The sequence below is a fragment of the Gallus gallus genome, chromosome 4 (assembly GCF_016699485.2).
Source record: "Gallus gallus isolate bGalGal1 chromosome 4, bGalGal1.mat.broiler.GRCg7b, whole genome shotgun sequence".
In the NCBI taxonomy this organism is placed as follows: Eukaryota; Metazoa; Chordata; class Aves; order Galliformes; family Phasianidae; genus Gallus; species Gallus gallus.
Window position 1 is genome coordinate 89,501,795 of NC_052535.1, and position 24,338 is coordinate 89,526,132.

The following is a 24,338-nucleotide window of genomic DNA, read 5'->3' on the forward strand; positions in this document are numbered from 1 at the left end:
CTCCAGGTGTGGTTGGTTTAACTAGAAGGTAAAATGAATAGAGCAAGGAATGGGGAAGGTAAAATGCTTACGGCTAGGAATGGGTTTTGCAAGTATTGTGGCCTTTAAAGTCATGCAGAAAGATAAGAGAAAGGGAGATTTTCACCTGTTTACTGGAAGAAATGTGTTCAGCAGCGTGTGGGAAAAGGTGTATGTAGGATTGGAGTGTAGGTAAGTGGTAGGAAGGAAACTAGGCAGGTTTCTGGGGTCAAAAAGGATCTAGAGCTTGGTGGTATTCATTTATGCAGTGACTAAGTATGCTTGTGGTTTAAGCATGACTTCTGTGCCTTAGAATAGGAGTATTACGTAGTCTGGGGTGTATAAGACATACATAGCATTGGAATCACTTGGAGAGTGTCAGAGGTTGCAGAGCCTTTCTTATTTTCCTCCAGAAGTTGGAACACAGTTGGGTGGAGTCTGTTGAGGAGAACCTTTCTGGAAGGTGTGTGGGACTGCTTGGTGGGAGCTGGAGAGGATAAAGCCATAAATAAGGGAATAAAAGTCTCAGAAAAGCAAATTTTCTGGAAAAGAAAATAAAAAACAACAACTATTCTAACTTCACTGTTTTTTTTTTTTCACACATTTATTTATTCATTTAAAACTACATTGGGCATTTCCATGCAGGCTTCTAGATGTACATGCATCACTGATGCCACAAACCAACGTTTGCCTTCAGGATCACCTTTGTGGGGATGTTTCCTTGCATCAGAGGCACTCTTATTAGGACAAGGCCATTGGAAATACCACGAAAGAAGACTTTTTTTAAAATTATTATTTTATTTTTTAAAAAGCCATTGTTTATAGCCAAGAATTCCACATTGTTTGTTTGCAAGGGCTTGTTGCTGTTTCCCATTCTGCAAACAGCTGCTTTGTTGGTGGCACGCTGTGAAGTCCATCTCTACCCTCAGGATCTCTCTTGATTTCCATCACTGTGTGATCTATTAAATGGCACATGGGAAAAATATACACAGAAGCCTATTGGAGAAATACTGAGCCCTCTTTGTATGGCTTTCCCCAGGGAATCATCTACAAGTCCAGTGGTGAGAGTGAGTTTTGTTCCAGCTATTCAGCCTGCATTTGATCTCAGCCCTTTTTTCAGTAGTGCTGGTCTTTGAATGGACATCCAACCAGCTATAAAATAAATGCCCTCCATACTGCACCTCTACTATGCATCCTGAGTAGGAGCCAATACTGCCCTGTTCCTGCTCCCAGTTCATGCTTCCACTGGCTGTTGGACACCGTGTACCAGCCCAGCTCCTGCATCTCAGAGAGGTTCCACTGGAACACTTTTATTTTAAGTTAGATCTACTGCTTTTTGACCTGTCAGGCCCAAAACAGGGATTATTCCTTCTTGTTTCTGCACCAGCCTTCTGCCCTTTGGAGGCTGTAGGAAAGTTTGCTGGTCTTGGTGTAAGATCAGCAGCCCCAAGCTATTCTAGAGGATTGTGCTTTCGACGTCTCTCACTGCGTTTAGTTTCCTACTGTGAAGTCTTTCCAGTTGATGAGGTTCTCTTCTAGTTTTTTGCTCTAACTGTGGTTTTTAAGCTGAACAGTGAAATGCAGAAGGCTTATTTCAGGTGTGTTGTAGGACTCTGTTCATGTATACCAATCTGATGTAGATACAACATCAGGTAACAGCGTAGCATAGGCTGGTGTTCACTTGGGCTCACTGCGCTCACCAGGTCCTTCCTTGGAGCTGCTGTCCTGGTGTATGCTGCTAAAAGTGCAGTGGCCTTGCAGTGGATTCCTATAGGGGCTGGATAAATGGAGAGAGTTGGGGGTGGATAATTAACATGGTCCTTGAGTGCACCTCCAGATTGGGAAGTTCGTTGCCAACTTGAAGGACCTCTTGACAGCCACCCGTCCCCTCGTCAGAAAGGGATGTGAACAATCCACATAGGTGGGTGCTGACACCAGATGGAGCCAGCACAGCCCTGCAGGGTCACACCGGTGCCCTTGGCATCCATTCCCAGGATTCCTCTCCAGTGGCCTTTGCTCTTCTCTCTCATCACTCTGACACTCTAAATGATAGCAGAGCGATGCTTAAAACCCACAAACAAAAGCCCTGCTCAGTACCACATGTTCCCCATAGAGATGAATGAACTAACAACTTGAGCATCCCTTGAGCCCCTCGTGTGATCCACTCGTCTCGTTCTTCACATGTGCCCACCTGTTGTCTCTCCTCCCCCCCACCTTGCTGTGCATCTGTCTTACATTATCAAATCCCTCTGTCTGAACGGCTTCGGTGTGTCTACTGAGGGTCTCTTTAAATAATCACCCATCTCGTTTCATTGTGTATGGATGTAGATCCTGAGAGCAAAACAAAACACAGCCCCCTGCCTCCGAAAGCTCGGTGTGCCAGGGGAGAATGTATCTTTGCTCTAGCCAGGATCGATATGTAATTTTAATAGAAGTCTTGTACAGCCTTGGCATTATTTTAGGAGCAGTTTTAAATTACCCGACATGGATTCCTTTTTCCTGGTGGGATTTGCAGGATATAAGAAAATAAAATAATCTTTTGGAAGAGATGCCATGCTCCTGCTTGTAAAATCTCAATACATCATAAAGGAAATGAGCAGTTTTTGCACAGGGCAAGCAGCCAGGAGTGCTGAAGCTACTGCAGGAGGGGGAGCGATCTGATGCAGATGCTGTGCTGGAGTGGTGTGCATGGATGTCATGAAATGACTGCTCTTCTTGCGTCATGGCAAGCTACTAATGGCCAGCAGTAAGCACACAGGGATGGCTGGAAGGCATGCATCATCCACGTTCTGCTGGGTAATTGGAGAATGCTTTCCCTGGACACCTTCACTAGTAATGAAACCATCCAGAATTCATGGCTGCTCTGTTTTGGTGGCAGCTGGAGAGCTCTGCATTTCTGATGCTGCAGCTGTGATGAACTTCCATGTGGAGAAGTCAGGACAATTTAGAAGCACTGACCTATGAAGACAGCTGAGGGAACTGGGCTTGTTCAGCCTGAAGAGGAGGAGGCTGCGGGGTGACCTCATTGCAGCCTTCCAGGACCTAAAGGGAGCCTATAAACAGGAGGGGAGTCAACTCTTTACAAGAATAGATAACAGCAGGACAAGGGGAAATGGTTTGAAGTTGAAGGAGGGAAGATTTAGGTTGGATATCAGGGGGAAGTTCTTTACAGAGAGAGTGGTGAGGTGCTGGAACAGCTGCCCGGAGAGGCTGTGGATGCCCCATCCATTCCTGGAGGTGTTGAAGGCCAGGTTGGATGGGGCCCTGGGCAGCCTGGGCTGGTATTAAATGTGGAGGTTGGTGGCCCCGCCTGAGGCGGGGCGTTGGAGCTGATGATCCTTGGGGTCCCTTCCAAGCCATTCTGTGATTCTATGTACTCTTACTGGAAGCAAAGCTCTTCATTTGACTTGTGGGATGTTATGCTCTTGAATAGAAATATATATAAAAAGCAAGTGCTCTATTGTGATTCACATTGTTGTCTGAGCTCTGTTTCTGGTTTTTGTGTATAGAATGAACGGAACTCCTCCAAACACACATGAACTGGTTCATAAAATTGTGTGATGCCAGTGGAAGCCCAACAGCAGGTACAGTAGGCCTGCGCACAACAAGAAAGCTCTGAAAGATCCTGCAAGGACAAGCCTGGAAGTGGCTGTTTACAACGTTAATAGCTATAAAAAAGAGGATTCTATGGGAGAAAAAAGTAGTTTTATGGCACGTTAATGTTGCACTGTGAGGCACCTGAGCCTGTTTCATGCCATGCAAGAGAATGTCGTGTGAAAGGCAGCATGCTGATGTGTGTGAGCAATTGCTTTTCATGAAAAGCTTTGCCCTGATTTACATGTGCTTGTGCTCTTTCTCTCTTCCTCACTCTTCCCACAGAACCAAGTGACGGACACCAACCGAAAGCTGCAGAGTGAAGGAAAAGAGGTGTGTGGTGCACTCACTCGGTGTCTTTTTAGCTTTTCCGTAACGTGGCGGTGCTTGGTGGTGGCAAATGACTGAGCATTGGTAATTGCTAAGCATGGCGTGGGTGCCCCAGCACAAGAAGGATGTGGAACTCTTGGAACGGGTCCAGAGGAGGGCCACAAAGATGATCAGAGGGCTGGAGCACCTCTCCTATGAGGAAAGTTTGAGGGAACTGGGCTTGTTTAGCTTGGAGAAGAGAAGGCTCCGGGGAGACCTCATTGTGGCCTTCCAGTACTTGAAGGGAGGGAGAACGGCTGTTTATGAGGGTGGATGGTGATAGGACAAGGGGGAATGGTCTTAAACTGAGACAGGGGAGATTTAGGTTAGATATTAGGAGGGAGTTTTTCACCCAGAGGGTGATGACGCACTGGAACAGGTTGCCCAAGGAGGTTGTGGATGCCCCATCCCTGGAGGCATTCAAGGCCAGGCTGGATGTGGCTCTGGGCAGCCTGGGCTGGTGGTTGGCGACCCTGCACATAGCAGGGGGTTGGAACAAGATGATCGTTGTGGTCCTTTTCAACCCAGGCCATTCTATGATTCTCTCCTACTGTGCTGCTCTGTGTTAGACCAATGACTCTAATGAAGCTGACAGATAAAACTGCCCTGTGGGGAGGAGGTGATGCACTTCACCCGAACCAAATAAACATGCCCATTACCTTGAGTGGAGGATTCTCCTTTATGCTCCAGAAGTAGACCGGCCCAGGGTTTCACAAGCCTTTCACAAACTCTTCCTGGCCCAGGGGTTGGAACTGGATGATCTCAAAGGGCCCCTCTAACCTCAGTTGCTCTGAGATTCCATACATAGTGCACTGGAGCACAGAGCTATGGCCTTCCCCTTGGCAAGAGCCAAACCAGAAAGTTCTCTTTGGTGTACAATGGCCAACCCTTGTTTTTGCCCTTATCCACATGCACAGGTTTTTCTGCCAGAGCGTTCACAAACCATGGTTGGGTTGGGATGTTGAGAATCCCCCAGGGCCACTTACTGAACACTTCTAGTTCTTTTAGAAGAACTAGAAAAGAGGAGCTTGAAAAAGGATGAGATGAATAAAACGGGAAGGGGAAATCATTTGGGGAATTCACAGGACGTGCTGCGAGGCTGCTAGTTGGATGGCTTTGGTTTTGCTGCTTGCTTGCTTTGAAATGAGCCAAGGGAATGCTGCTGCTGCGTGAAGGACGCAGGGCTCGGGAGCTCCCTGCTCCTCAGGGCAGGCTCTGTTCTCCTGCTGCTGTTTGGATGTTCATTTATATCCTCTCTCTGTCTGCTTGCTGTTCTCAGTGAGACTTTTTTTTTCCTTTTCTGAAGCTGATAATAGCAATGGAAGAGCTGAAGCAATGCCGGTTGCAACAGAGGAACATTTCAGCGACGGTTGATAAGCTAACGCTGTGTCTTCCCGGTGAGGAGCCCAGATTGCTCTTTATTTGTTCAGCTGTTGATTTGAATGCACGTCTCTTTGCTCTGTGTTTCTGTCTCAATACTTCTGTGGGTTTTTTTTTTGTTTCTCTTTCCAGTTCTGGAGATGTACAGCAAACTGCGAGAGCAAATGAAATCGAAAAGGTAAATTTTGCATAGCAAAAGTTGTACTGGAGGGGCTGAACAGCACCCATTTGGTGCTGCTTGAATTCAACAAAGAGCTTCTCAATACTCAGCAATTCCATGTCAGCATTGCCACGTTAACGTATCTGATTCCCCCTGGTGTCTTTGTGGCTCAGCCTCCTGTAGTACAGACCAGACCTTGTTTCGTTCTGTCTTTAGGCTTTCTGATGAAGATGGATGTTTGCTGTTCCTTTTCTTTTTGCTCAAGGAAGCTTGCCTTTGGGATGGACATCCCTCGTCAGTGCATGGCTCCATGTGTTCTTAACAAAGTGGTGTGCTGGGGATACCAGAATACAGAGCTGATCTAATCTGAGAGAACCCAGTGAATGTGAACAGGAGCCAGAGAGCTGAGAAACGCTGAGCAGGGCAATAGGAGAAGGTGGTGAGAAGGCATCTGGCTTACTTGGTGCTAGAAGTCATCGCTCAGAAGAGTGAGCTGAACTGAAAGGACTCTGTGGCTCAGAAATCACGAGCTATAAATCCAGGGTTTTTCTCACCCCACATCTGTCGTGATGCTGAGGAATTACAGCCCAGGCATGGCTGGGCTCCTGGAGGCTGGTTTGTTTGAGCAGCACGGGAATTTGAGGCCCTGGGGGGCGGCAAACTGGGCACAGAGCAGCTGCTGGGGCGAGGGCAGTGGAAAATGTGCTGGGCTCCAGCTGAATGGCACGTGGGGAGGGCAGCTGGGTCTGCTGCCTGCTCCATGCCTGCCATCCATCATGCACACAATGCAGGAGGAGCCAGATGTTTCAAACAAGGCGATAACTAATTGGATGGGCGGAATGCTACACTTCCCCTCCTGCCTGCACTTATCTCTGTGGTCCTCGGTCCCCAGGAGCCTTGGGAGAATGGATAAGCATCACTCCTGGAAGCAGGGCTGGCTGGAGAGGTGCTGGGGAGCCAGCCAGCACAAAGCTCGCTCTCATTCTCTGGATGGCTCAGTGCAGGGCAGGCTGCACTTTGTCCAACTGTTTTCATTCTGTTCATGGGAACAGCGAGGGGTTTATCCGCTGACAGATGTGGGGTGGGAAGCTGGAGCAGATCACAGCACTGTGAAGTTTTGAAGGGAATCCACATGCTGCTCAGTTCCCTCGTTCTGGGTAGTGTTTCCAGGGTCTGGTTCTAAGAATTGCATCTTTTTTTTCTCTTCCCCTTTTTGGACTGGTTCGTTTTGAAACAAATAGAAGCTGAAAGCCACATTTAAGGAATATCTGAACCCTTGGCTTTTTGCTTTTTTCTCCCTCCTTCTTTGTCTGGAATTGATGGCTTCATTCACCAAACACAGTACAACATATTAAATATTTTTGTGTCTGCACCCGGTCTCACTTATATATCATTTCATCATAGCCAGTGAGGGGTTTGGTTACTGTGTGAGCCTCAGGTTTGGGCTGCGGAGCAGTAGGGTTGGCATTCAGGCTGAATGAACTCTTCCAAAGTAGACAAGATGTGTTATATGCTGTTTGCTGTCTGATGGTCATAATAGGAGTGATTTCCAACTAGAAGGGGGGAGATTTATATTGGATGTAAGGAAAAGGTTCGTTATGATAAGGGTGGGCACGGGTTGCCCAGAGAGGTGGTGGTGCCCCATCCCTGGAGGCACTCCGGTCAGGCTGGTTGGGGCTCTGAGCACTGATGGAGCTGTGGGTGTTCCCATTCATTGCAGGCAGTGGGACTGATGGCCTGTAGAGATCTGGGTGTGCTTTGCATGTCTCAGTGCTGAACTTTGCTTTGCCCCCACGTGCTCCGGGCTCTGGTTTTGGCAGGCAGTCGGGGACCCCATCGATGCACACCCGCTGTTCCCGCAGGCCGTGTTTGAGCTGCTTCTGGTGCAACAAACAATGCCTTAAAATACAACAAACCCCCAGTGTGTGTTTATTCCTCTGGTTTAACTTCTGGCTTTCTGTGCACTCTGAAGTTTCTCTCCAGAGAGGATTGCATTTTATTGCAAATAGCATTTCATATCACACCCGAGCGTAAACGCTGACCGGGTTGCTGGGTTAATCCCTTTGACTTCTGGTTTTCGGGCAATTTTGGGTTAAAATAACTTCCCTTTGGAACTGCCTGAGGTTTAGGCAAGAGTGAGTCTGAGTGGGGATTTGAGTGTCAGGTTAACACATTTCTTAGGGCCTTCAGGGTGTAAATGGAAGTGCTTGTGGTTGGGATTAACCATGGGCAGTCAGCAGTAGTTGCCTTCATTCACCTGAGAGTGGACTGTCACCTGGTGTTGGTCTTAAATGTATTTTGTAGGCACTGCTAATGCTTCTGAGGCATTTGGCTGTCAGTCAGGATGGCAACTTCAGCTTACAGTTTTAAGGTAGATATATCTCTTATGGTGGGGGAATAAGTTAATGTCAACAAAGTAGAGATCGTGGACAGCAGCAGTCCAACAGGAGCTGGAGAAGGAGGGACCCTGCAGGAGAAGTGTCCTTTGGGCCCTTTATATGGGGTCATGCTGAGGTTGTCTTCGTCTCTACCTAAATCAAAACGTACCTTTGGTGTAAAGCATTTTTTAACAGTGCTCAGCAGCACTTGAACAGCTGGAAGGAAGGTGGGGTCTGACTGCTTCTATGCACAGGAAAGAAACCTGAGAGCTCTCACATCCAAGACACTTAGAACAGAATAACAAGTCTCTGTGCTAGGAGCACACATTGCATACCAGTTTGTCAGCCTAAGCTACATTACGGTGTATTCCCATCTCCACCCTCCTGTCTCATGGCACCTTGCAGCTAGAGGTCACAAAATGCAGCAGTGTGTGCCCCATATCTCACACAGCAACCCCATGGTGTGGGGGTGCTCTGGAGACCCCTCCTTTTGGGGAGGTTGTGGGGATAGTGGGGGGCCTGGTGCAGGTGGGTGAGAGCTGCTATTGAGCTCAGCTGGTGCAGTAGCTCATTACCCAGCTGGTCCTCATCTGTGCATCACAGCTCTGAGCTGTGACTCTCGCAGCGTGCCTCCGCTTCTCTGTTTCAAAAGGAGAAGGTTACCTAAATGCAAAGATGTGCATTCCTTTCAACGGAGCTGAGATTGTTAGATCTACTGAAAATTTACACAGTTTTAAGTGGAAGCGGGATAGAAATAGCTGTTCTTTCCCTGCATCTGTTTTGCTTGCTGTTCCCAGGCACTACCCAGCACTGAAGACTCTAGAGCATCTGGAGCACACCTACCTGCCCCAGGTGAGCCACTACCGCTTCTGCAAGGTGATGGTAGACAACATCCCGAAGCTGCGTGAGGAGATAAAGGAGGTGTCCATGTCAGACCTCAAGGATTTCCTGGAGAGCATCCGTAAGCACTCGGACAAGATTGGGGAGACAGCGATGAAGCAGGTAAGGGCTTGTTCTGTTTGGGGTAGGAGGATGGTGCTTCATAGCCACATTAAGCTGAGTTCTGTCTTTTCAACACTAAGCCATTAAAGGCTTCACAATAACTTTGTTTTAAAAGGTGAATTGATGACTGTTCTGTGGTTGCTACTAGAGCGTACCTTGTGATTTTTGTACTGTTGAAAGCTGGTGGTTTGTTTTCATCATCTTCTATCTGCACTTTGCTGCAGGCTCCTGCTACCCCAGAGGTGCAGGCAGGGTGTGTGCCTCACAGTTTGCACTTAGGGATGTTTGCATTGCTGTGCCTGGTGGGAGCTGGAACACCCTGAGACACCAGTGCTGATTTTACAGGTGTGGAGTAATAGAAATGATTGCACCTTGATTTTTGTTTTTTGTGTCTTAAGCTGCTTTTCAGATATTGGCAAACTTTCCTTGTGACTTGTACTTGCCTAGCAGTAGATGGCTGTCAAAAGTGAACCTGATTAACTGAGCATGCACATGCTTGTATTTAAGTGGAATTGCCTATCCACTGTTTCGTTTACTATTCAGGTTTTCCATTTCGATTTAGGTTTTCTTATCAAAGCCAGAGAGCTCTGCCCATCACGTCCATTAAAACAAATTTTGTTTCTTTGCTGAAATTCACATCCACTGGTAATGACACAAAGTGGTACCTCTCGATCTTGATATTGATAGGACAAGGGGGAATGGTTTTGAACTGAGACGGGGAGGTTTAGGTTAGATATTAGAAGGAAGTTTTTCACCCAGAGGATGGTGATGCAAAGGAACAGGTTGCCCAAGGAGGTTGTGGATGCCCCATCCCTGCAGGCATTCAAGGCCAGGCTGGATGTGGCTCTGGGCAGTCTGGTCTGGTGGTTGGCAACCCTGCACATAGCAGGGGGTTGAAACCAGATGATCATTGTGGTCCTTTTCAACCTAGGCCATTCTATGATTCAAGCAGTAACCTGCTTCCTCTGGTAGTGGCTGCCTGGTTGGACTTGGTGGCTTATGGGAAGCACTCTTGCCAAAACGTCTCCCAAGACATAAAAATGGTGGTGTTACATTCATGGTTGGAAGTACAGATGCGTTCAGTTCACTTATAAACACTGTTCTTTCTGTAAAATTGACCAGCTGTTGCCTTGTTGTCTTCTCAGTCTCTTTCTGTGTTGGGAAAACCAACTCTTAACACCATGTGGAAGAGCTGTGGAGAGCACACACTCACAGAAGGGCTTGGGTTGGAAGGGGTACACCATTCTACTCCTTACAGTTCAACACTTGTGTTAGCCATTGCATTAAATGAAACTAGGTTCTCTGAACCTGCAGAACTGCCCACCGCCCCCGTGAGCTGGATGTCTTGCTCCAGAGCCAAACACACATGGTGGCATGGTGGGAGCCCCCAGGGTCATGGTGCTGAGTTTACCTGGTACAGTGGTTTCTGGAACAAAGATGTTTGCAAAAACAAAAACAAAAAAACACCAACCACCCAAACAACTTGTTCGTTGTGACATCCAGGCTTTGAAACAAATTATCCTTTGGTTTCTGTGGCTCTGGATGGGACGGACTAAGTTTAATTTGCTTTTTGGTGCCCAATTAGTGCAGCAAATGTGCTGCTCTAAGTAAATAAATAGTTCTTTATATCCCATTAAGGATATTTACCAACTATAGAGGCATAAGGGGATGCAGATGTGTCCTCTTCTCGTGGTTCCCAGCCTTGCTGTTGTGGTTCTGGATGAGACTGGTGCTCAAACCTCATGGCACCATGGCTGTGGTTGGGTAGAGAGGTTCCAGATCCTTTGGCATAGGCAGACCCATTTTGAGAATTTCCCAGTTATTTCAAGGAGAAACAGAAAGAGGCTGGAAATAAGAAGCCCCCAGGGTATGTTTTCTTTCCTTCCATGGCAGCTCCCTGGCTTCCTTTTCCTCTCTGATTTTTAGGCATTAGGCCATTTCTCTCCACTTTGCCTTTTGTCTCTCATTGCTGATCTCCACTCCTAATGTTTTTAGCTTTCCTTAAGTTCATTATTTGTTCTTCAGCTCCAGATAGCTCTTGACCAGGGCTGTGGTCCCTGCTTTTCCCTGACTGAGCAGTGTTTGTCCTTTCAGTGGCTTTCCACCCTATAGACCTGCAGAAGTCCTTTATTTTTTTTTAACCAACTTCTATAACTTTCACCCATTTTGAATCTTAAGGATTTCTAAACTGAGCTCTCAGGAGACACGTTGTAGCATCCTGCACTTGGGGAGGGCGAACCACACACATCAGCATAGGTTGGGGGCTGAGCTGCTGGAAAGGAGCTCTGTGGAGAAGGAGCTGGGGGTCCTGGTGGACCAGCACTTGTTGACCACATGGTGACCATGAGCCAGCATTGTGCCCTGGTGCCCAAGATGGCTAAAGGGATTCTGGGGTGCACTGCACAGAGTGTGGCCAGGAGGGTGAAGGAGGTTCTCCCCTCTGCTCTGCCCTGGGGAGGGCACATCTGGAGCACTGTGCCAAGTGCTGGTCTTCCCAGTTGCAGGCAGACTGGGAACTGCTGGGAGAGCCCAGTGGAGGACAGCAGAGCTGGTGGAGAGTCTGGATCACCTCCCGAGAAGAAAAGATCTTACCTATGCTTATAAACGGCGGAGGTGAAGTGGATAGTGCCAGGCTCTTTTTGGTGGTGCCCATCAACAGGATAAGGGGCACTGGGCACCAATTGGAACACGCACAAAATCCATCTGAATGTGAGAAAAAGCTTCTTGACTTGGAGGGTGGAAGAGCTCTGGTACAGCTGCCCAGAGGGGTGATAGAATCTTCTTCTCTGGAGATACTCAAACCTACCCGAACTGTTTCTTGTGCTGTAAGTAACTTGGGTGGATGTTGGACTGGGGGATCTCCAGAGGTCCCTTCCAACCTCTACAGTTCTGTGCTTCAGTTGCAAACGCAGAGCTGGAAATGATGCTGGTATTCCAGTTAAGTGCTGGGCTTATCTCTGCAAAGAGTGTCGTGCTTTGCCTGGAGGATGAGGAGCGCTGAGGAGCCGCAGCTTTGTGAGTCTCCCATCGCGTGGGGTCACTCTGTGGTGTTCTGCTGAAAGCAAAGGGCAAGGCTTCCCCTGCCGGAGTTACTGCCATTGCTCCTGCACTGCTGGCCATGATTGATGATGGAGCACAGCTGGCAGGAGGCCTGGAGAGCCGGGGAACAGCAATTGGCAGCTGAATGCATTCGGTTCAAATTAGCATCATTGAAATTCTTTTCAAATTGTTTGATTTCACCAGCGGGAATGGAATCGGGGTTGATACAATGGGGAAAGGAAATGGTGTTTTTTTGTAACGTTACGAATCTGAAGCCGACGATGACAAGAGCTGAAAATTTCATTTGGTGATCATCAGAATGATGTGTCGTGGAGCACTCAGAGTCGGAAGCGAGGACAGGGATTGCTGGCCAACCCTACTCTTGGATGGGAAAACCAATGGGGTGTAGTCAAGTAGGACGTGCCGGGGTCAGCTATGTGCAGGAGCAACGCGTGAGAAACCTTATATCCTCTGTGGGCAGCTCATGGGTTCTCAGTGACTCCTTTCCTCATGTTTTTTTCAATCTGAGTTTAATTACCTGTGGTTCCGGGGGGGATCTGCTGCATTCCAAGTATTGGGCTTAATTCCACAGCGTTCAGGCAGTTCTGCACATTTGAACTTGTATTGGACTTTGTCCCCATGAACCTGTGCCTGTGATTTGGTTTCATTGGTTTTTGAGATCTAAGCCCTGGCCTGGCTGGGAACAGATTACATCTTATAACACTTGCTGATGTTCAGTACGTAATTTATCATCTGGCTTGATGCCTGATGATGTGCTACCAAGGGACATGGTTTAGTGGAGATATATTGGTGGTAGGTGGGTGGTTGGGCTGGATGGTCTTGGAGGTCTTTTCCAAGTGTGGTGATTCAATGAAATATGTAAGGCACTTCTGATGGTGCTACATGCAAAGTACTGAGGGTGAGCAGTGGATGCTGCTATGGAGGCCTAGAGCAATCAATCCGAAAGCCATTATTGGATGCAGCTCATCAGGACAGCCAAAATGTCCCACATGCCTTCAGGATGGATGGAAGCAAGCCAATGTTTTATAGCCTCAGTAGGATGCACCATCAAATCTGATGTTTAATAGGTGGTGATGTGTAGGGTAAGCTTCAACAGGTTGGTGGGATTAAATGCTTTCCAAAGCTCCACACACTGCCCTGGGGTCTGAGCTGAGCTGAGAACTGCAGGCACTGAGGGATGCAGTCAGTGGGCATGGTGGGGTTGGGTTGGGCTTGGGATCTTAGAGCTCCTTTCCAACCTTATTGACTCTGTGATAGTTGTTCCCTGCACGTGCTGACTGCGGGGTCATGGTAAGACATTGAGCACCTGCTGTGTCCCTCATTGTTTTAGGTATGTCTGGATCCATGTTTAATTCTGACCTTGAGTTGCCTGGGTGATGATGGCTTTGGGGATGCAAGCTTCTTTGCGCAATTCAGTCTGTGGATGTGAAGGACAGCAGAGGGACTCAACGTGGCTTCAGGCTGATGGCATGTGCTGCAGGAGCATGTGAGGATGGAGAGGAAGTGGTGGGTGGGAATGGAAGCAAGGGATGGGAGGCACAGCATCCCCTGAGCCAGCTCTGCTCGCGGGGCTCTCCTGCTGCAAGTTGCTTTAGCATGAGCCAGGATTCTTAGGGCATTTGGTCACTTTCTGTGGGATGATGGTGGTAAGTGGAGACGTGGCATGTGGCAGCTACAGCCTCATTGGGAAATCCTGTCCCTGTTCTTCACTTTAAATGCAAACACATGCACACCACCCCAAGCCACATGAGCTGAGTGGGTCCCTGTGTTGCAAGGGACAGAAAGGCCTTTTGTTGCCTCTCCCCCCCCCTCCAAAAAAAGCAGTTTGTGCTGTGTTCTTAATTATCCCCATCTCTGAAATTTGGTAACTTTGTGTCATCTTGTGCAGCACGTGTGGAAATTGTTTTTTGCTTTGTGTGCATATTTTAGAGTCAGTTCAATCTCACTGTGTTCCTGTGGATGCGCCGTGCAGGGAGCGACCTTTCAGTGTTTGTCAGTGCACTCCAAATGTCCCATGTATGCCTGGTTCCAAACTCAGCACCCGCTGCCACATGGGCTGGATCCCCCCAAGGTCACTGTGGTGTGCAGAAGATCCCTGTATTCATTCATTCATCTTTGCGGCCCTCCTCTGGACCCTATCCAACAGCTCCTAGTCTGTCTTGTATTGAGGTCCCCAGTAGGAGAAAGACAGGGAGCTGTTGAAAAGGGTTCATAGGAGGCCACAAAGATGCTCAGAGGGCTGCAGTACCTCTCCTACAAAGACAGCTGAGGGAGCTGGGCTTCTTCAGCCTGGAGAAGAGAAGGCTGCAGGGTGACTTCATTGCAGCCTTCCAGGACCTAAAGGGAGCCTACAAACAGGAAGAGAGTCAACTCTTTGAAAGGGTAGATAACAGCAGGACAAGGGGAAATGGTTTGAAGTTGAAGGAGGGAAGATTTAGGTTGGATATCAGAAGGAAACTCTTTACAGAGTGGGTGGTGTGGTGCTGGAACAGCTGCCCGGAGAGGCTGTGGATGCCCCATCCATCCCTGGAGGTGTTGAAGGGCAGGTTGGATGGGGCCCTGGGCAGCCTGATCTGGTATTAAATGTGGAGGTTGGTGGCCCTGCATGTGGCAAGGAGGTTTGAGCTTGATGATCCTTGAGGTCCCTTCCAACCCAAGCCATTCTGTGATTCATCTGCTCCTTGGGGACAGTATTTTCACATTGTGTCTATGGGCTCCCAAAGCACTCCTAGGTCTGAACTTCCACCCCCATCTCTTCTTCCAAAAGTGAAATCATGTCTTTTAATAAAAGCAAGGAGAATTTGTAGTCTTGAATGCAGGAAGGGGAGCCTTTGGCAAGGGTCAGGCCAGTGGCTGGGTGTAGGGTGTCTATTTACACAAGAGCAATTGGATGAGCAGATAGTGCTTTCCCCTTCTGGGCAGGTTTGTAAGGCAGAAACTTATTTTCTAGCAAAATTCTGTAATGAGACTTTCCTAATCTTTGATACTATTGCTTGTCTAGTTGGTATATTAAAGTATTATGAAAGGAAATACGTTTTCCAGGGCTGTTTAGATTGGAAGTCTGATGATCTCAGCTTGCAGGTTTTGAGGAAGAGGTTCATAAAACAGCCGAAGTGGATGAAGGGGCTGAAGCAGCAGGGAAATGGGTGTTGTGCTGTCGTGGAGAAGTGAGGTACGTGCTGAAAATGGTCTGTGGTCATGGCTGCATTATCAAACCATAAGTTTAACTACAGGGCAGCCATACACGGGACCAGCATTTTGTGGGGTTGCCTATTAGACTCATTAAATGCTTGAAATCCAGAGGTGTTTCTTGAGAGCAAATGATGGTGGTAGAGTCTTATGATGTTGTCTGAGGCTGTTAGGTGGATTTTGGATGACTCTTCCCTCTCCCTGCAGCCCTCTGAGATTCCAGAGGTGGCACTGAGCTTCGATATTTGCCTGAGCATCTGGACAGCACTCTCATATATGTGGTCTGATTTTTGGATGGTCTTGTGTGGAGCCAGAAGTTGGACCAGATGATCCTCATGGGTCCCTTCCAACTTGGGATATCCTATGGTGAAATAACTCTATCTTCTAGCTGTCACAATACGTGGTGTAGTACACAAAGCTTAGGGGAACCAAGTGAGAGGGCAGTGCCATGCTGAGGCATAAGCATCTCTTGTTTGCTTTGAGCTCATCAGTAGCTGTCAGGATGCTGCTGCCTGGGATGAGAAGTTCTTCAGCTTTCTTCTCGGTATCTTTGGGCTCTGTGAAGGTGGTACAGTGCTTTGCTTGAGCTAACACATCATGTCAGGACCAGATTTCCAACGCTGCTGGGTACTGTAGAACCATCCCAGTCCTAGACGCATTAAGGTTGGAGAATACATCTAAAATCCCCAACCCATCCCACTGTGCCCACTGCCCATGTCCCCAAGTGCCACATCTCCATGGTTCTTGGACACCTCCATGGATGATGACTCCTCCACTCCCTGGGCAGCTGTGCCAAAGCATCACCCCACGTTGGGAGAATCCCAGTGTCCAACCTGCCCCTCCCCTGGCATTCGGGTTGCTAATGAGACGAAAATATGTTTGTAGGGCTGTGTTTGTACAGCAGAGGCACAACGGCTCCATTTTCAGGGATCAAACCCTGTGAGTGAGGCTCCTGTGCAAATTGCAAACGGGTGTGCACAGAAATCACGGAGTGAAATCCATCAGCAACCCAAGACTTCTTTAGTTCTAATTTCTTTTTTTTTGCTTTTTAAACACAAAGTTCTGCTGACAGGCTCAGGTCATTTAAGCCTCTCAACATATTCTTCTAATTCGCATATATAGCAAATTTAGACCAGCTTTCATGTGGGGATGAGAATACACCTAAGTTACCCCAGGGCTGACTCTGTGCCTGCCCTGGGTTGGATGGAGCAGGAGTGGCTCCAACACTGTTGCATTTGTCCCTGGCGATGTTCAAGAAACATTTAGGTGTTGTACCGAGGAATGTGGTTTAGTGGGAAATACTGATGGTAGGTGGATGGTTGGACTGGATGATCTTGATCTTCTTCGGTTCGGCAATTGCTTTAATATGGAGAAATCGCTGCTTTACTTCCCTCTGTTCCTTATAGGGCTTTGTGCTTGGGTGCTCCAGGGCTGCTGGCTTGGTTGGGTCAGGAACACTAGCACAACTCCTTGGGAGGGGAGAAGCTATAGAAAGGGAGCAAGGGAAAGGTGATCTGTACATGGACCTCTGTAGTCTGCTTGGGGATTACTCCTAAAGGGTGGAATTTCACTTTGTGACATCCTTGAGCCCTGCTAGGAACTCTTTGGGAATTGCTTCTGAAGGAGCTGGGAGAGCCAGAGCATCTGTGCAAGGCTTTCTTGTGCTACTTGTCCTGCAGACACCCTCATCAAAGCTACCAACCCCTGTATTCCCAATCCTCCTGGTTTTCTCAGTGGCTCTGGGTGGCAGAGCTGCCATAGCAAACATGAGCAGTGCGGCGAGAGGCTATGCTCCCCCAGGACTGCTGACATCTGGGGTTGGGGTGAGTCATAGAATCACAGAATGGCTTGGGTTGGAAGGGACCTCAAACATTATCTAGCTCCAGCTCCCTGCTGTGGGCTGATTGCTACCCAACAGGTCATGGAACCTTAGAATCATTTAAGTTGAAAGGGACCTCTAAAGGCCATCTGGTCCCGCTCCCTGCAATGAATGGGGACACCCACAACTCCATCAGGTGCTCAGAGCCCCGTCCAGCCTGACCCGAGTGTCCCCAGGGATGGGGCACCCATCACATCTCTGGGCAGTCTGTGCCAGTGCCTAACTACCCTTACTGTAGAAAACATTTTTGTTACATCCAATCAAAATCTTCCTTCTTTTAGCTTAAAACCACTTCCCCTTATTCTGTCACTAACAGACCACACCAAAGGTGGCTCTCCTCCTGTTGCTAAGCTCCCTTTGGGTGCTGGAAGGCCGCAATGAGGCCCCAGCTCCCTCAGCCTGTCCCCGTAGGAGGGATGCTCCAACCTCTGATCATCCTCATGTCTCCTCTGGACCCTCTCCAACAGCTCCTGGAGGAAACACCGGGCGATGGGGTGCAAACAACACAGCCCTCCTTGCCTTCCAGCAGCGAGCTACAGACGCTGATACTCCATCTCCATGCTAACCTTTCTCAGTCCCTCTTAACACTGTTTGTAGTTCTGCTAACCCATAAAACAAGCGCCCTGGGAGTTCTCCTTCGAAGCAGACAGCAGTATAAACAAACACCCCACACCGCTCTCCTCACGCTGCAGCCTCGAGGAGCCGTGTGTGCAGCTCTGACCCCGCAACCTTTCCTCTGGTTGGCAGCGTGCTGGCGTTGACAGTCGGAGTGGTTCAGCCAGAGTTGAAAGATAATTGCTGGAGGAGCAGTGGCCGGGATGGTATGTGTTATTCAGCAGGACCCCCTTGAGGCGAAGCTTTGAATCTGGTGCGCATTTCAAAGCATGTGTTAAACTTTATGTGATACTGATTAAAACGGAGGGCTTCGGGGTGAATTGGCACGGCCCCACGGCCGCATCTGCCAAATGACATGCAAAGAAATGTCTCGCTGCGGCGCGGGGCTGAGTGCTCCTCTCGGCAGGATCGGGCTCTGGAAGGGGAAAGCCTTTTCTGGGGCATCCCTCCTGCATGGTGCACACACACCAGCGCTTGCAGGTCCCGCACAAGCCCTCTGCTCGTCTGGTATTTTCATTTAAAGCCTTTTTCCTTTCAGACCCATATGGAAATAATAGTTCTCCCCCTTTCCCTCCACCCCCGTCGTGTCCTTCAAGTTCGAGTTCCCACTCAGCAGATGTAAAGAAGTGAGAGGATAACTGGAGGCAGGTACAGAGATGATGTAATGATACTGTGCTGCAGGGCTTAGCTGTGCCTTAGGAATGGAAAGATGTGGCACCAAGAGCTGTGGTTAGTGGGCACAGTGGGGATGGGTTCATAGCATCATAGAATGGCCTGGGTTGAAGAGGACCACAATGATCATCTGGTTTCAACTCCCCTGCTATGTGCAGGGTCGCCAACCACCAAACCAGGCTGCCCAGAGCCACATCCAGCCTGGCCTTGAATGCCTCCAGGGATGGGGCATCCACAGCCTCCTTGGGCAACCTGTGTTCTTACACACCAGGCACATTGTGGGGAGGGTTTGTGATTTACGTATGCCAGCTTTCTTTGTTTGCCCATTAAAAATAAAGAGAGGAGCCCTCCTTCTTAGGGTGTCTTTTGCTGCAGTGTTATTGAGGTGTAGAGCAGCTCTTTGAGCAACTCCAAAGCTGTTCCTTCTGGTGTCAGACAATAACACGTTCCAGTAGGAGCACACATGGGAGTACTTGGTGTTTGCTGGGGTTGCCAGCATTGCTAGTGCTCAGAAAGCAGCCGGGTCCATTTTCTGTGTACCCAGGAGTAACTTCAATTCAAGTGATGTGGTCCTTGGCACGTCTCCTTCTGTCTCGCGTTGTTTCAAATGGTTGTGTAGAGAAAGAAAACAACAGAAGAGGGAAACAGTGGGATGACCATGCCTGGAGTTGTTCCAGAGCCATGGAGATGTGGCACTGAGGGATGTGATCAGTGGGCATGGTGGGATGGTTTGGGGTTGAGCTTGGGGATCTGAGAGGTCTTCTCCAACCTGAATGATTCTGTGAACATCACTGGGTTTTGGTCCGGCCCAGCTTGTGGTCAGCTGGGTTGATGAGCAGTTGGCATGCTATCTCCTCCCTGGACTCACAGGGATTGTGCAGATTGGCTCCAGATTTCTGCTGGGGTTGCAGAAATCACCTACGATCTGTTTGGTGACCTTGGAGACAGTCCAGGAAAGCCAGTTTCCTTACATTACACCACTGATGGCTCAGCCCTGTGACCCTAGAGCCAATTCCCGTCTCCGTGATGCTCAAGCTGAATGATGCAAACCCTTCATCCCCAAAACAGTGGGCACCAGGATACTGAGGTGTATAGAACTGTTACCCATTGCCCCTGCTGTGTGCTTGCCAGAAGTGTATCAGCAGAAAAAGGCTATAGATGCTTTTTGTTCCTTGAAGTATTTTCCTTATAAAACGCTGGCGAGTGGAATGACATAAGTGAATCATTGAAATATTAATGGACAGATTTGTAGGGAAAGGGAATTCATATCCTCTGGATCAAAGAAATTTGTTGTATATTAATTTTATGTATTTACAAGTTCAGATGTTTTCTAATGTCGTCTTCTTGCACTGTTAGCAGTGAATGTTTTCAATAAGCCTTTATTTGTACCAAAGCTGGCTGAGGCACTTCCTGTTTGCCTTAGAGATGGTGGCACTGCCTTGAAGCCAGTTGGGCTCAGGCCTTGGGGCTGAGTTTAACCCCTTGGTGGCTGACTGGGCTGCACCCACACCAGACATGTAATATCTGGGAGCTCTTGGCACAGTCTGCAAGAAATCTGGTTTCATTCTGGAGGGCCCAACGTTTGACATGCAATTAAAAGGCTATGAGCTTTGCTAACTCTTATAAATTTCTTTTGCAAGTGTGCCTGTTAAAGTCCAGTTTTATTAGCCACCTGTGCACGCTTTATTTTAAATAGGGATGTTGGCCCTGTAAACCTGACTTTTTAAAATTTAATGTATCAGATGTTATTGAAGTATCTTTACAGTGCTGTGCTGTTGTTGCAGCTGCAGCTTTGATAGCTTATATTTGCAGCTACTGCAGATCTGAGTTTGTGCATGTGCTTGTGTGGGGGCAAGCGTGCACACACACAGAAACGTGTTTTATGATATTCCCAGTGAAGCATCTGCTGCAAAAGCTGGAGAGGGCCTCGTGTTGGGGGCAAGAAGCTGTTCCCTGAGCGTCAGAAACTGAGTGCAAATTGAATGCGATGAAAAGGTTGGCCTCTTCTTCCAGGTAACAGCAATGCAACAAGAGGTGATTCCTCAAGTTGGGCCTAAGGAGGGCCAGCGTGGATGTTAGGAAACATTCTCTGAAAGAGCAATCGAGCACTGGCACAGGCTGCCCAGGGAGTAGTGGGGTCACCATCGTTGGAGATGTTCAAGGACCATGGAGATGTGGCACTGCCATGGTCAGTGGGCATGGTGGGGTGGGTTGGGGTTGAATTTGATTGTAGAGGTCTTCTCCAACGTCAGTGATTCTATGATTCTAAATCCAGAAGGTTGAAACAGCCTTTAGCCATTCAGCCCATCTGTTTTCAGACATCTTGTAGCTTGGAGCCAGGCCTCCCAAAAACAGCGTTCTATTGCAGCTGAACTAAGATGGTCTTCAGAGGGCATCCAGTCATTCAGATTAAAAGAGACATCCAGAAGTCTCTTGTCCAACCTCCTGTTCAAAACAGGTCAGATGTTTAGGTCATACCACGTGTTTCATGGCTTGACATCCTCTGGGGATGGAGACTGCAGAGGTTTTGGGAAATCTGTCCCACTGCTTGGCTCTCCTCATTGTGAAAAAGTGTTAAGAACTTGGTTTGTTTATGTCTGTTTTAAGCTTTTCTCTCACTCTGCACCACTGTGAGGAGACTGCCTGCATCTCTTTGGTGACCTGCTTATAGGGACTGTTGGGTCCCCATTAGCTTTCTCCTCTCCAGGCTGCTGGGACTTGTTCCTATAAGTTCTCTGTTCTTGATGGGATCTCTTTTGGGACTGTAACTGGTGTTGAGCTTTGAGCAGGTGAGCAGCCCTAACAGCCTATTGGCTCAGTTTCTGGGTGCTTGGATGAATATAGCTGTAGAAGACTTCTTATGGTGTGTAAGCAGAGCGGATGCTCTGCTTTGTGCTGCTATGTGAGGCCCCAGGACTTAATGGTGATAAATGAAGGACTCATTATGAAAACCTTGGGGATGTTATCTTGATGGCACATCACACTGCCATCCCATGAGCTTTGTATGCTGGGCCTCAGATGGGAAGATCCTGGTGTGGTATCACCATCCTGGAATGCGGACTTTCCGATGCAACGAGACTTGGATCAGCTCTCCCACGAGCACAAACAATCCACTCTCACGTGCTGGGATGGTGGGATTTATTGGGGCTGCCCACGACCCAGGCCAGCTCATGCTTACCTCTTTGATAGAGATCTCTGAAGTGTGAGAGCACTCCCAGGTGTTTGAGGCAGTGATTCTGTAGCTTGCCATGGGACGATGGCCAACGACCGGACGCCACGCTGGAGGCTGTTGCAGTCAGCTCAACTATTTTGTCTTTGAAAAGCGTGGTGGCTCCTGGCTAAATAGGGCATATAGGGTTTGGCTGTCTCAGTTGTGACTCCCCAGTTTGATTCATGTATGGATAGCTTCTTTTTATTTGGGTGCTTTCCTTCAGAACTGCAGATTTTGGGTCGCGCACCAGTAAGCAAACTTGTATGATGTGGTTTTTAAATGCTAATAATTTCCTCCTAGGCAGAGACCTTCTGTACCAAGCATCAGCCAGGCTGGAGAAAATTAGCTTTTCTGCCTTATAAACCCCTGTGAACAGTTGTTGCTGATAGAAATGTTGACAGACCCCCTTGCTTGGCGGTCTGCATGGTGCCACTGGAATGAAATGTCAATAGTCTGTGCATGGGTGGGACAGCTTGTATACAGCTGAGCCTCACATTCTTTATCACTACCAAACAAGTCTTTGGAATTGTTTAGTGAATTTTCATTGTTTTTTTTAAAAGTATTTATTTGCTTTTCTCCCTTTTAAGCCAAATCCTTGTCATTTGCTGCTTCCTGGACTCTGTGATTTCTGATTGACGTCAAAAACAACACAAAAAAAACCCCTTCCCTGTGTAGATTAAGCTGCCGAAATGCCTTTGAGGCGTTGTTTATAGGTCTATGTTCTTTCTTTGCTGAGCGAAAGTGAGTCCTTTAATGTCTTCCACATTTCCCAGATCTCTCTGTCTGGATGCAGAGCTCTGTGGCATTTGAAGATGCCTTTTGCTGCTTTTAGGGTGAGACTGAATGAAATGTTGGCAGACGGGGCTGCAGTTCTGCCTGTTAAGGTAAATGTAATGGGTCTGAAGGGCTCAAGATCAATGCTGTTGGAAGCTGAAGACCTTACAGCTGCTGAATGATGAAGAGCAGTGCTGTGGATGAGTTATGCTCTGGAAGGAGATGGTTTTTGGGGGGAATGGAGGGTGAGAAAGAACAGGCCGTGTAGCCTGGGCATGCTCCAAGGACAGCAATGCTTTCTGAAGCAGTAGAACGTCTTCTGGTTCCACTTTGCCTTACAGTTGCACGTGGGTTGTTGGTGCTGCAGTTCCAACCTTCCACCACCTCCATGTGCTGCAGGAAACATGTGCTGGGATGGAGCTCTGGAGACAGCACATCGGTCCTCATTGTGTCCTGTGACCAGAGACTTGGTCCCTCACTCCTGTATCCTGACGCCATCTGATTGCTGGAGCATGGAGCAGGACTCGTGTTCCTGGCCCCTTCTGTTGGATTTCCAAGTGAGTGGTGGTGGAAGTTGCATTGAGAGCCTGCGGCTTACCAACTGCTTTGTAAGAAGACCACTCCTACCTAGTAGTTATTTAGCTCTCCTACAGCCAATGGGAATGCTCTTTCAGAATGGCATGCTTCTTCTCTGGTGTCCCTTTGCCCTTTCTCATTGCAAGAGGCTGGTCCACGTGGGATGTGGTGGCACACTCTGCAATCAATGGAGCTGGTGCTCAGACGTGTGGGTAGGGCTATGAGGCCTTTGCCCTTGTGCTGGTTTGTTTTCAGCCGTGGGGGATGGCTGGGCTTTGATCATGGCCTTCTGTTGGAAAAGCAAATGAGGCACTGCTGATACGGATGTCCCAATTGCCTCTTTTCTTCTTCTTCCAGTTTCTGGATGCTGTGTTGCATATGAGTATGGGCTGTTCTTATGAATAACAGTGTGAATCCAGCGTTGCTTCCCTTTTGCTCTCTTTTTAATGACTTCTATTGATGGTAAGGGAAGATTGGTTTGCAGGGAAGCTGATTAGTAGTGGCTGAGTTGCAGGTGTTTGATGACACAGACCTGTGTGAGGTGGAAGCAGCTGCACCATCAACTCTAAAAGAGTTAACATTTGGTTTTTGACATCAACATTCAACATTTCTGTTTCCTGTTTGGCCTGATGGTTCTTTATGCCAGGTTCTTTGACCTCAGTGCAGCCTTCCAGGACCTAAAGGGAGCCTATAAACAGGAGGGAAGTCAACTCGGAAAGGGTAGATAACAGCAGGATAAGGGGAGATGGTTTGAAGTTGAAGGAGGGAAGATTTAGGTTGGATATCAGGGGGAAGTTCTTTACTATGAGAGTGGTGAGGTGCTGGGACAGTTGCCCAGAGAGGCTGTGGATGCTCCATCCATCCCTGGAGGTGTTGAAGGCCGGGTTGGATGGGGCCCTGGGCAGCCTGATCTGGTATTAAATGTGGAGGTTGGTGGCCTTGCCTGTGGGGGGGGGGAACTGGGGCTTGATGATCCTTGAGGTCCCTTCCAACCCAAGCCATTCTATGATTATATACTCTGGAGAACAGGGGAATTGTTGGAAGAGGAGTGGCAGGTGATACATTCCACCTTTTTAACCATAAGTTAGTTGCATATATGCTGTTGTCTGGGTTTCTTTGCATAGGAGTGCTGAAGAAGGATTTGCTGAAGGCTGGGTGTGCTGTTAGTGTGTTGGCTGTGCTTTGGGGCAGCTGGTTCCCTGTTACCATTGGACTGTGCGTGTTGCTTCTGGTGGGCACTAGTTTCCCTACAGATACTGGTACTGGAAGTTATATTAGGATTAAAGTGAGAGTGCTGACAGCTCTTATCTGCCAGAATTTCATAGTTATGTGGCCATAAAACAATAAAGACGGCTCATACATTATATCTATCACTTAATACATATTGATATGTAAATATTTCATCTCCCAGTGAAGCTTCTTTCAGTGCATTCATCACACAAGAGCTGATCTAAGGATCCC

At 48.2% G+C, this 24,338-nt stretch overlaps 1 protein-coding gene across 11 annotated transcripts in view; it reads left to right on the top strand.

Annotated features, from left to right (window-relative positions):
* EXOC6B (exocyst complex component 6B) overlaps positions 1–24,338 on the top strand; it is a 243,507-nt gene that overhangs the window by 29,524 nt on the left and 189,645 nt on the right. For all 11 annotated transcript variants that reach the window (XM_004936290.5, XM_015286064.4, XM_025149797.3 and 8 more), the window contains 4 exons: positions 3,898–3,945; positions 5,288–5,378; positions 5,494–5,539; positions 8,697–8,901. In XM_004936290.5, the coding sequence (XP_004936347.2) occupies positions 3,898–3,945; positions 5,288–5,378; positions 5,494–5,539; positions 8,697–8,901 (390 nt within the window). The remainder of the gene's footprint in view (positions 1–3,897; positions 3,946–5,287; positions 5,379–5,493; positions 5,540–8,696; positions 8,902–24,338) is intronic.